The following is a 13,131-nucleotide window of genomic DNA, read 5'->3' as shown; positions in this document are numbered from 1 at the left end:
GGGTTTTTTTCCCCAAAAAAAAAAAAAAAAAAAAAATCTTTTTTTTTAAGTAGAAACATCTTCCAATGCATGTGAAATGATTTTTAAAAATATGAGTGATAGTAAAATAAGTTACAGTACATCCTTATTGTGGAATACCGTAGGAATACTGTATTACAATGAAAAAGGATGAATTTTATCTACTCGTTCATACATGGCTATGTGGCCATGAGATGCTGGGGAAAAAAACCCAGCAAGCTTCAAAACAGGAACAGAATAGTTCCCATCCTTGTTTTTTAAAAATTATACATGCATAGAGAAAGGTCTGGAAGTATATACATCTAATTGTTAAAGGGAGTACGATTCAGGACTCGTGGTAAGTGTCTCTTTTAACTTCTCACATACCTTTCTTTTGTATTTTTAACACACACACACACGTAGAAGAAAGAAGAAAAAAATAAACAGAAAAAAAAAGTTCTCAAATTCTCTTTGGCCTGTATTTTTTGTGGGACTTTGAAAGCTGTTGAACTGAATAGAGGAGGTGGTTCATTCTTCTGGCAAGTGTGAGAATTTCCATACCCAGCTTTTCTTTTTGAAAGAGAGAGACTGAAGGAGGGAGAATGAATTGCTCCAGCATTACTCATTCCTCAGCACATCCAAACAGGTAGTCTCACTCTTGTCCCTGCCACCACTGCAGGCCTGACACACAGAGTAGCAGAGAAACTCTCTGATAAATGTCAACTGAAATAGAGCAATCAGCTGAAAGCCATTTGCTGAGCTGTCTGACTGCCCTGGGCTCCAGGTTTTCCTTTATTCATTTATCATGATATACGGCTTTGGCCAACATACACACAGGAGAGAAATTGTTGACATGTGGAACCCAAGTACAGAAAATCTTTCATTCCCGCCTCCTCCCACACCCCTACCCCCCCTCCCCGGTCTGTTCACCAAATAAGTTTTTGTTTATTTAAAGACTACAGAGGATTTGGCTGTTAAGAACCAAATGCCTTTGGAGTGGAGTTACAACATAATTTATCATTTCCTCTGTTTATTAAAAAATCCTGCATCTTTGAGAAGCACATTTGCAGTGATTGGGGGATTTCGGCCACTCACAAAAGACTGCTGCAAAGCCCCTGCCATGTGGCTTACTCCAAAAAAGGCTCCTCGATTGCTATTTCTATCCCTGTCCCTCCCCCAGCTGACTTCCGATCGTGTGATGGCTGCTCAGGGCTGGTGAATGGGGTTGGACTGAGGACAGGTAAGCAGGGCAGGAGATTATGGTTCGCTTCTTTCATCTTTGACCTAATTCTGACCTTGAATCCCGCTGGCTGTCCTGCAGCTGCTCTGCCAGTACAAGCGGAGGGAGAAGTGCAACCCTTATTACCTCTCGCACAGGACAGAGTCTGAGAGGAGTCAAACAGCAATGATAACTTGGATGCTGCTTCGAAGGGAGGCAGCCAGGCCCTGCTGCTGCCAGAGTGGGTTCCTCTCTAAAGGCAGACATCTGGCAGAACGGGAATAAACTTCCCACCTTCCACCCAAGACATCATAGACAGCAGCTCAGGCCAGTGACCATGCACCTCTCAAAGACAGGGGTCACATCTCACCCGTCTTTGTATTCCCAGCACAGAGCACAGTACCTGGCACAAAGTTGGTGCTCACCGTTTGGGACAGCGGCAGGACGAAGTGGGAGGAGCACAATTGAGATCAGGCCTCAATGTGACTCCCAGGTCTGCCAGTTGCTAGCTGTGTAACCCCAAGCACAAAATCTTAACCTCTCTGAGCTCTCCCCTCTCTGTAGAATGAGACTGACAATGAATAATGAAACCCTCTAACACTTTGGGCAAGTTATCTAATATTGTCAAGTCTTAGTTTTCCTATTTGTAAAATGGAGATAATACGCATCTTGTGAGTTTACTGTGAAGATTAAAAATATTACCTAGAACTGTATCTAGCTCATGACGGCTATATTATGAATGAATGAATGAACAAAAGAACAAAGGAAAAAAAATGACTGGGGGGGAAACCTAACTTAACCTAGTACCCAAAGGTGAGCCACAATAAAGCACTTGTCCATCAATAACACGTAGGCTCTGGGGACAGGGATCTCATTACCAAGTAAATGCTGAGGACAAAGGCAAGAGTAGAAAATGACAGAATAACCGTGTTAAGACCAGAAAGAAAGGAAGAGAAGCCAGCATTTGTTGAGTAGCTACTACGTGCTATTCATTCACAGCACATGTGAATGCCTACTATGTTCCAGGCATTATGCTAACTTCTAAGGAAACTAAAAATATACAGACTAATTACCAAAAAGAACAATTAAGGTTCAGATAAAAGCAGTGGACAGTGCTAGAAGAGCCAATAACAGGCGTCCTAGGTTGGGGGAAAAAACGAAGACTTCCTCAAGGAAGTGCTATCCAAGCTGAGAGCCAAGGATGAACAGGACCAGCCACATGAGGAGTGGGAGAATGGTCCAGGCAGAGAGAAGAGCACGTGTGATGACTCGGAGGCAAAAGCACTGCTCTGGATGCTTACACATAGGTACTCAGAGATCATTAATTCAGACTGAGTCCATCCTTTCCTTTGCGGTTGTTATTCTTTCCAATCAATTTATTTAGATTTTATTGTTTGGTTAGAAAATGGGCCTCTAGCAAAGGTATCCAGGCACAGGTGAAGGCCCACATTGGCCCAAGCAGAGTTCAAAGGTGGGGACAGGGCCTGACTAATTGTTTGAAAAGGAGGCTACCAAGGTGAGGCGCAGGCAGTGCCAAGCCTGCCAATGGTCCTGACAGCTCGGTGATGTCACAGTCAAGGCAAATGGCCCGAGGAAAGGCCCTCTGTCAGCAACAGAGACTCTCTGAGGGCCACCCAGGCCAGAAGGTCCAGAGCAGATGGGGTGGACAGGGGACAGGAGGAAGGGAATCAACAGTGTCCCACTGGAAGGCTGGCCTTCCAAGGACTGACAAGTGCATGGGGACAGCCTTCCGTGTGGATGGGGTAGAGAGGTGCCAATTTGCCACCCATGGGACCCACTAGAAACTGGGCTTGGGAGCACGGCTGGCCCCTGGGGGATTTTCATCCAAGGAGTTCTTTGGTTTTCACTGCCAGATGTCTGTCCAGCTCTGCAACTGTGTCGTCGGCCATTTGGCTGATCTGCAGAAACACAAAATGAGACAACCTGATAACTGGGGCTGAGAAGGGGAGGGGAAGAAATATTCCAGAACTATGAAAGGTTATCTGGGAAATAATAATGGTGACAAAAGCTCACATGGATTGCATCCCAGCCAGGCACTCTACTAGAGAACTTTGTATACGTACTCTTAGTGACTCCTAACAGCGAGAAATAGATACCATGAGATAGTATTATCATTCCCACTTCACAGAGGAGGAAACTGAGGCAGTTAAAATCACTTGTTCAGGATACACAGCTAGAACGCAGCAATGACAGACTTTAATCCCAGGTAGTCTGACTGCACAGCCCAAAATAGTTAACTATTATTACAGAGTACAGAGAAGCCAGTCTTATCTGTCCCTTAATGAACATCTAGAATTTCCTACACCTCAGACACTCTGCTATATAAAGCCCTCATACCAATTAATAAGGAGAATATTAAGATCCCAAGAGACAAGCAGAAAAAAAGTACTGAAAAAAGCTGAAGTACCTCTGGTTAACAAACATGGAAAATTCAATAGACACTGAAGAAGTGCAAATTAAAACAAGACATAATTTAGTTACCATAGTTAACAAAATTTGATGTTGTGGTTTTTAATTATAATATTCAATGCCAGAGCTATGGTGAAATGGATAAACTCACGTATCACCGATAGGAATTCAAATTGATGCAAATGTTCTTATTACCATTTTTTAACCCCAAACTCTCTCAACTGGGAAATTACCACATAAATGGAATCTGAGAAAATGTTCTTAAGTTCTATATGCAAAGATATATACCAAAGCTTATAATCATAAATCAGAAAATCTAAAATGACAGCACGTGTAATTGAATACATACAGCTGTTAAAAAGGGTTAAGACTGTCTATTTCTCATGGAGAGGGTATAAATATAAATAACATTCCAGTATATAGCTCTGAAATGTCTGTTTTATAACAAGCCTGGATTGCTTTTGTAATCAGAGAAAAAGAAATAATGTTTCAAGATATTATTTATAATATCATGGAAACATGCTCATGTTACCCTTGAATTAAAGAAAAAGCAGAATACAAAATGTGTATATACATAGTAGAAATGATCTCAAATACGTTAAAAATACACATTTTTTAAACTAAAAGAAAATGTGTCAAAATGTTAATCGTGATTATCTTTTAGTGATGGGAAGACAGGAAATGTATTATTCATGTCGGTATCTGTCACATTTAGCATAAAACTTAGTACATAGCAAGTGCTCAGGAAATATTTGCTAAATGAATCATTATTAGTTTTCTGTGCTTTTCTATATTCTCCACATTTTCTACAATAAACATATACTCCCTCAAAGAATGAGAAACAAAACACAATACAGAATTTAGTGAGTGTTGCAGCCTCCCTCTCATGTCTAAAGGGACCTCAGGCAGGAAGCCTCAGGCAGGAAGCTTTGAAGGGGGCTGCGTGGTGCCCAGGATCTGTGTGCTCAGCCGCACAGCGGCTGTGTGACATCTTTATTTGCAGACCACAGGCCCTGGCCAGGAACTGGGAAATAAATGCACTGGAAAGGATTTGGAGCAATTGGTTCCAGGCAGGGAGACAGCCAGGTTCTTGCCATAGCAGCAGCTGCATATTTTGTAGTGGGGAGAACAAGGCTTTCCACTGGGGCTGTTGGGCACTCCAGAACAGGACCAGCTTGGAACAGCCGCTTGGGCCTCCTCACTCAGCCGACAATAACCCTTGGCAGGCTTCTTGTGCCCCCACCCCGAGCAGCCGCCTTGCATGGGGTGTGGCGTGGTGCCCAGCAGCACTTCAGCACCTGCAGGGTGGCAGCCTGGGATGGCCAGGAACGAGGGCTGCAAGCCTCCTCTGGAAAAATGGTGTTTGGGGCCAGAGACTGGGACTGGGGGGGAGGAAGAGTACCTACAGGAACAATCTGATAACATGCGTCATGGGTTAAATTCTCAGTGGGGTGACAATGTGCAAGTTCCCACTTTGAGTCTCAGTTTCCTCATCTCTCAAATGGGGATGCTACTCCCTTCCTCAGAGAGTAACTGTGAGGGTTAAACAAAATCATGAATATACAAGTACGTTTAAACTGGTTATTTGCTATGCAAATGTTGCTTGTGTTACTCTGATTTTTACTATCACTTTCTGACTTCTTTTCAAATTAATCAATTGATGAAAATATTTACTGACTCTCTGCTGTATTATAGGCACAAAGTGCCCTTGGGACAGTCCACCTGCAAGTTCATCTTCTCCATCTTAAAATAACGATGATTAACAACAACAAGGACACCAACAACAGCATCTATTTACTAGGAGCCCAACACTGGGCTAAAAACTTTACATGCATTATTTCACTTAATCCTCAAAATGTATGAAATACTATTATTGTCTCCCTTTAATATACTGTGAATATTAATGATTTTACCTGACAGTAGTTCACACCATGCAGAAATGTTTTGTCCTCTGCTACTTCGTTCAAATCCAACAACGTTGCATACCTATACTATAAGGAAGGTGGGACAGGTATTATCCCCATTTTACAGAGGAGTAGACGAAGGCATAGATGTCAACTAACCTGCCCAAGATCACATAAAAAATCAGGGGTAGGTGAGCTCTTGGCTCAGAACTCACCTACCCTGATTGCCAGTTTAATGCTGCTACTCCCTCTGGGGAGCCCACAGAACCTGGCCTAGTCCTTCCTCATTCAAGGGAGGCTGTGCTAGACTCATTAAAACAGTTAATCCCGTTCCCATATTCAAAGCCATAAGGCTGAGAGAGACAGGAGTAGGATGGCAAAGAGGGCAATTACTGAAGACCAGCAACCATACTGGCTACTTGAAAGTGTGTTGTGTCATTTGGTCCTCTTACCAATCCTGTGAGATACGCATTACTTCTCCCACTTTACAGATGAGGAAACGGGCCCAGAAAGGTGAAGCCGTTTGCTGACCTTAACAGCTGAGAAGTGAAAGAGCCAGAATTCGAATCCAGCCCAGTCTGACTCCAGAGCAAGAGCCCTTTCCATTACAACGTGCTGCCTCGTAAAGATGATAACGTCATCATCAACATCATCATCACTGTCATGGTCATGACCACCATCATCATCACGCTGGCTCCTTATATGTTCAGGAAAATGAAAGGCAGAGACAGAAAAGGGAGACGGGTGACAGCACACAATACACCCCTGGGGCAGGCCTGGGTAGCAAAGCTCAGGACGCCCACAGTGCCGGTGGGTGCTGCTCCCACCCACTGCCTCACTCGGTCCAGCCTTCCTGCCTGCCTGCCTGCACAGTCTGCTAGGAGCCCTTCAGCCCCACTAGCACCCAGCTTCACTTCAGAGCGGCTCTGTTTCTCAGAAAAAAGCGGCAGTGAAAGGATCTTGGCCAGATTTACTGGTGGTTTCTGCCAAGTGCTTTAATGTTCAGCAGACCCATTTATAGCAAACTAAAGTGAAGGTGAAACAGCAGGCTGACAGATGTCAGAGTCCCAAGTGGGAAGACCCCGGTCCTTCTTCAGCAGAGCTGGCCTGGGCTGGGGGTTGGGAAGGTTGTAGAGGAGAGGTGGGGATCAGACGTGACTGCAGGAATAGGACCTACAGCTGAACCCTTTTATTCTTATATACCAAAGATGAAACACTTTTATAATACAGTTTAAAAAAAATCTGACTCAAAAGAATTTTGGAAATTAAAAAAAAAAGAAAATTTCACAAAGAATAAAATTATAATTGTTCATAATCCAAATGACCACCATTAACATTCTGAAGTAAATAAGCTGCCAACGTTTTCACATACATGATACTTTTTCATTATAAAAATGGAATATTATAGTGTAACCTACCTTAAAAAAAATATATTCCAAAAGCATTTACTGTATCTGTAAAGTATAACTGTCTATATATAGAGATTCCAGTGAATGGATGTAAAACAAGCTATTTTCCCACTATCAGAAATTTAGACAGTTTCTAGTTTCCTATTATACATAATACATCAATGGACACTGCTGTAGATAAGATTCTTGATAACTTATTTTATTTTACTTTATTTTTTTATTTTTATATTTTTTGCGGTACGCGGGCCTCTCACTGTTGTGGCCTCTCCCGTTGTGGAGCACAGGCTCCAGACGCGCAGGCACAGCGGTCATGGCTCACGGGCCCAGCCGCTCCGCGGCATGCAGGATCTTCCAGGACCGGGGCACAAACCCGTGTCCCCTGCATCGGCAGGCGGACTCTCAACCACTGCGCCACCAGGGAAGCCCTTGATAACTTATTTTAAATAAATCCCTAAGTCAATGAATCAGAAATTGTATGGGTTTTGGTATATACTACATTATCCTCTAGAAAGGTTTATGGATTTATAGAAAGAATAAATCTTTTCTGCGGAGTGTGGAAGTAAAAACAATACTTCTAAGATGAGCAACATTTTAAGTTCACATTAAAAATTCTAGGTTCAAGTGTTAGGGATTAGAAAGGCAAAAAATTTAAAAAATATACATATTCTAAACACGCTGCAAGTGATTTAGACAGCATGTATCAAGAACCTTAAAAATATGTGGCCCCTTTATGCCATAATTCCACACATGAGACTCTACCCTAGGGAAGTCATTTCAACAAAGATTTATCTATAAAAGTATTCACTGCAACCTTATTTATAACAAAAAATGTTTAAACAAACTAAATGTTCAACAAGAGGGCTTATGAAAGCGAATTATGGTATAACCACAAGAGGGACTATTTTGCAACCATCAGGATGAGGCTGTTTACAAAGACTTTTTTTAAGGAAAAGAAAATGCTAATACTCAATGCTAAACAGAAATAAAAAGCTGGATACAAAATTGTACGTAAACTATAAGTTTTCAATCATGTTAACAACTATGTAGTTAAAAAAGGGGAAGGGGGAAGGAGAAACATCCCCCAATGTGGGACTATGGGGTGAATTTTTCTCCATTTTTAAGAACAGTCTTCTGAATTCTCTACATTTTCTACAATGAGCCTACACTGCTCAGAAACAAAGTAAACAAATACATTTAAAAAAACTTTTTGATAAAGTAACAATCAGCAACAATCAGCCCCTGTCTTGCTTATTTAAAAAAAATAAATAAAAAATAAAAACAAAAAAAATCACACCCAAAACTCCAGATCGGTGCCTTCTGTTGGGGAAAAAGAACAAAATGAAGTGTGCAAAAAGACAATTAATATTTACTTTACTCAAGCTTTTCTGTAAGAAGTTAAACAAAATGATCCCCATTTGAAGGCATTACCAAAAATGTTAACATTGTTTCACATATCCCTCCAGTGTGGGATGAAGAAAACACTTATCTGAATGAAAGAATAAGAATGACCATCATTACAGTGGCTTTACTCAGATATGTGGAGAAAAAAAAATCCATAAAGGTTAGGCACAAAACAGTAATAGTATTCCCTCCCTCCCTCCCTCCCTCCTTTGCAGGATCTTAGTTCCTCGACCAGGGATCGAACCCGGAACCTATAAGTGAAAGTGTCGAGTCCTAACCACGGACCCCCAGGAAGTCCCAACTGAGTATTTTCTCTTGCAAACTTTTAACCATATGACAGTAAATAAAGTTATTAACAACAATGGTAAGAACTAATATTTAAGTGATAATATCTTAAATAATAAAGATTATTGCACTGGATATATCATGTAATATATATAGTATGATCCTTTTTCTTGTAATATTACATATGTGTTTACAGAGATAACTTGAAGGCCTGCAAGAATATGTTAACAAGGGTAATCCCTGGGTAATGAGATTCCAATTACTTTCTTCTTAATTTTTTTTTTTTTTTTGTGGCCTCTCCCATTGTGGAGAACAGGCTCCGGACGCGCAGGCCCAGTGGCCATGGCTCACGGGCCTAGCTGCTCCGCGGCATGTGGGATCTTCCTGGACCAGGGCACGAACCCGCGTCCCCTGCATCGGCAGGCGGACTCTCAACCACTGCGCCCCCAGGGAAGCCCTTAATTTTTTAATATACACTAAACATCTATTAGTTTAGTATAAGAAAAAAACTAATAAAGTTGTTTTCATTTTGGAAAATAATAATAATCAACAGTAATAAGCATGGAATAAAAAATCTAATCTGAAGAGGAAGGTGAAAAGGCAGGTGCTAATGAGCGAAGGCTTTGGGTGAGATCTTTGTCAAGTAGGTTTTATCGAGAGTGCTGGTATAGGGGCTTCCCTAGTGGCGCAGTGGTTAGAAATCCGCCTGCCAATGCAGGGGACACGGGTTTGAGCCCTGGTCCGGGAGGATCCCACACGCCGCAGAACAACTGAGCCCGTGCGCCACAACTACTGCGCCTGCGCTCTGGGGCCCATGAGCCACAACTACTGAAGCCCGCGCGCCTAGAGCCCGTTCTCCACAACTGGAGAGGCCACCCAATGAGAGGCCTGCGCACCGCAATGAACAGGAGCCCCCGCTCGCCGCAGGTAAAGAAAAGCCCGCGCGCAGCAGCGAAGACCCAACGCAGCCAAAAAGAAAAATAAATAAATTTAAAGAGAAACAAAAAGAGTGCTGGTGTAAAAAAATAATAAAACTAAAAACCCAAAAAACAAAATCAGTGAACAAATCAAACAAAACAACAACAAGCACACAGATAAAGAGAATGGATTTAGTAGTAACCAGAGGGAAGCGGGGTGGGAGGAGGACAAAATGGGTAAAGGGGGTCAACTGTATGGTGATGGGTGGAAACTAAACTTTTGGTGGTGACCACACTGTAGTGTGTACAGAAGTCGAAATATAATGTTGTATACGTGAAACATATAGTATTATAAATCAATGTTACCTCAATAATTTTTTTAAAAGTACAAGAAGACAGATTACAAAAAAAAGAAAAAGGAGGTTGCTGGATATCTGATCATTCTTTCTTTTTTCAAGGAGCGTGGGCTCTGGTCCCTGAGGCAGATGCCCAGACTTGCTGAGTGAGGAGTGCCTGACAGGCCCCAGAGGTCCACAGGCTCACCACCAGGAAGCAACACAAAGGCCAAGTGTCAACTGCAGCGATGGAATCCCCTGGGAGATAGACATGGAGCTGCCCCAGCTAGACTCTTCCAAGGCCTGGGCAGTGCTCAGAAAAGGCCGGGCTAGTCTCTGAACCTCTGTGAGCTAATGCAGGCAAAGAGGAGGGATCAAAGAGGTCAGGAAGGGCACGCCGAGGGGCTGGTGTCACCTACTCTAATGGTACTTCTAGCATCCCAGGGCAACCCTTCAAGGGAGGAATTACGAAGCCCTTTGTACAGAGGAAACAGACTCCAAGGAGTCAAGTAACTTCTCCAAGGTTATAAGACATCAAGTGCGGAACCACGTCTTTCTAACACTGGTGCCGTTACAGGGGTATGCTGCAATGCTTCCAGGTCACTACCTTTCCTGTCTGCTTTCACGTATCTGGGAGTTCTTTAAAAATGCACATTCCTAGGCAGACCTACTGAATCAGAAAATGCAGGAGTGGGCCGGGCATCCATCTAAAATTCTCCCCTGGGTGACTGCTGGGCCTGGTCGACGACTAGCATTCTAAGTGCGAGTCTAAGAGAAGGGAGTAGTTAGCCAGTTAACGGCCCCCTCCTGATGAGCCCCCAACGGCTCTCCTAGCCTCCCGCATCTTCCCTTTTTACTCCCCATCCTGCCCACACTCCTGTTCAATCTGCCTAAGATAATGCTTTTATTGTGGACGAGGAGGCTTTGGGAAAGCCCTTGATATCATGCTGAACATTAAAATTTCTATCTTCTCAAGACTGGTAAATTCATCTTCCCATCTTAATTCCACTGGTACCACTCAAGTTCAGGCCACCATCATTTCCTGGTTGGATTTCTGCAACAGCCTCCGGGCCTCCGTTCTTGCCCTTTACCATCCGTTTTCCACCCAGCCACTGCAGTCATCTTTTGAACACAAGTGTGAGGCCCCACTGTCTGAAAAAATAATCGTTCAAGGGAGCTCCTGTTTCAGAATTACCTGGGGAGCATTTTAAAATGCATACCCCTAGGCCCCACCCCAGACTCACTGACTCAGTCTCTGGGAGTGGAGGGGGAGGGGAGGGGAGGATATACATGTTTTTATTAGCTCCTCAAGTGACTGGAATGCTGTGATGATAGATTAGATTAGAATATTGTTCAACAAGTATTCACTCCTTCCCCCAGACCTCCATGAACATATATACTTCCCTGCCCCAGTGGTGCTGGGCTTGGCCCGTAAGATCTGCTTGGCCTGTGGGTTGTGACAAGATGAAAAGATGCCCTGGGAGGCTTGTTGACTCCAGAAGATTGGAGAGATGTACAGCAGACTCGAGCCCCATCCAAGATCTGAAGGAAAGTAGTACACTGAGTCCAGCCTAGAACAGCTACATCCCAGCTGACCCACGGAAGCAAGCATAAGAAATAATGCTTGATATATAAATCACTGAGTTTTGAGGTCCTTTGCTACATGGCATTCTTGTGGCCACAGATGACTGATAAAGATGCAGAGCCAATGTGGGAACCTCTGGACGTGTTAAAGTTCAGACTCCTCACTCTGGTATACAAGACCTGCTATGAATTGGCCACTGTGTCTTCTCTGTCCATTCCCAGTGTCATCCCGGGTCCAAGCCTCGGTTATCTAACTGAATGGTGTTCTTTTCCATCACCATACCTTTACATATGCTGTTCAACATTTCCCCCTCGGCTCTCACTATTTCACTCCAGTAGCTCCTTTAAGACTTGTTGAAGTGCCACCACTCAGCACACTGAGAACAGGGCCAAGTCCCCAATTCTCCACACCAGACAACCAAGCATAGACAGGAGAGCATCAGAGTATAGCCTCTGAGATCAGTCTGCTGGGTTTGGATCCCACTGCTGCCATTTACCAGCAGTGTGACCTTGGGCAAGTTATCTACCTTCTGTGGACCTCAGTTTCCTCACCACCCACCTCACAGCTTTGTAGTGATGAGGATAAATGAAGTGCTGTAAAGCATTCAGCTTAGAGCCTGGAACACAGCGGAAGGTCAGCAGCTACCTCTCCTCCTCCTTATTCCCAGGGTCCAGTGAAGGGCCAGGTCCAGAACAGAGACTCAGCCAATACCGGTCCCATCAGTGAAAGAACTAGGAGTATTCCATTTTCATTCTCCTCACTTCAGGCATGAACACGTGATCTTCTGGGTCAGATACATAAGCACTACATCTGTTGGCAACAGTACCTGTTTCTCTATGAGCCTAATGGTGTCCTCCGAGGCCTTATCCTTCGATTTCTTCAGCTTATTCATTGCGTTGGTACGAACCTTCCGTAAAGAGTCTTTGGCCTTGTTGGTGTTCTGTTTAGCCAGTTTCACCAGCATTTCCCTGTGCTCCCTGGTTACTCTGATAAAAGACAAAGAACATTCAACAAAATCATCCCACACGTTAACAGCCAGCCAAGAATTCAACATCACTTTGCCCACTAGCTCAGCAGTTTGTAACTTTACTCTCTGCCGGTGGAGGGTCTTCACGTTCCTGACACATGCCCATGGGGATGCTCAAGGTCAAGGAGAGTTCCTGGTGAGATAGCTGAGAACAGTCAGTAAGAAGAGTGTTGCTTAAAAGCATGAGCCAGGGAGTCTAGGCAGGCCTGAAGTCAAATCTTGGCCATGCCCCATACCAGATGCATAGCTGACTTCCCCTCCTCAGAGTTCCCATCTGTACAACGGGGATAGTCCGTACCTGACTTAAATGGGTGGTGTGAAGATTGATTATGCGATGATGTGTGTATATTGTTTAGCACTGACCTTGGCACATTTTAAGTGCTCAATAAAAGGAAGCAACTATTAGCTATAATTCCACCCTTTTGTCTCCAGCTAAAGAAAGCAGTGCTAATGGATGATGATGCTACAGAAACAGCATCATCTCTATACCTCTAAATCACCCAAAACCAATAAGCAGCAACCTTCAGAATCTTAACTATTATTATAGCAAATTACTTGTGAATCACCTCAACACTGGCCCAGACACAACATGTCAGACACAACCACTGCACCAGTTAACTTC

At 43.5% G+C, this 13,131-nt stretch overlaps 1 protein-coding gene across 4 annotated transcripts in view; it reads right to left on the bottom strand.

Annotated features, from left to right (window-relative positions):
- Positions 1-944: 944 nt before the first annotated feature.
- MRRF (mitochondrial ribosome recycling factor) overlaps positions 945-13,131 on the bottom strand; it is a 55,959-nt gene continuing 43,772 nt past the window's right edge. Inside the window, exons 6-7 of one of the 4 annotated variants that reach the window (XM_024762314.1) lie at positions 12,309-12,468; positions 2,560-3,135 (exon numbers count right to left, since the gene is read on the bottom strand). In XM_024762314.1, coding sequence (XP_024618082.1) covers positions 3,058-3,135; positions 12,309-12,468 — 238 coding nt within the window. In that variant the 3' untranslated portion in view covers positions 2,560-3,057. Of the gene's footprint in view, positions 3,136-11,189; positions 11,440-12,308; positions 12,469-13,131 lie in introns of those variants that run through there. The other 3 variants (XM_024762313.1, XM_024762315.1, XR_003005597.1) reach the window with 3 other exon arrangements.

The sequence above is a fragment of the Neophocaena asiaeorientalis genome, unplaced genomic scaffold (genome assembly GCF_003031525.2).
Source record: "Neophocaena asiaeorientalis asiaeorientalis breed wild unplaced genomic scaffold, Neophocaena_asiaeorientalis_V1.1 scaffold78, whole genome shotgun sequence".
In the NCBI taxonomy this organism is placed as follows: domain Eukaryota; kingdom Metazoa; phylum Chordata; class Mammalia; order Artiodactyla; family Phocoenidae; genus Neophocaena; species Neophocaena asiaeorientalis.
Note: the sequence above shows the minus strand (reverse complement) of the source record. Positions and strands in the feature narration are given on the sequence as shown.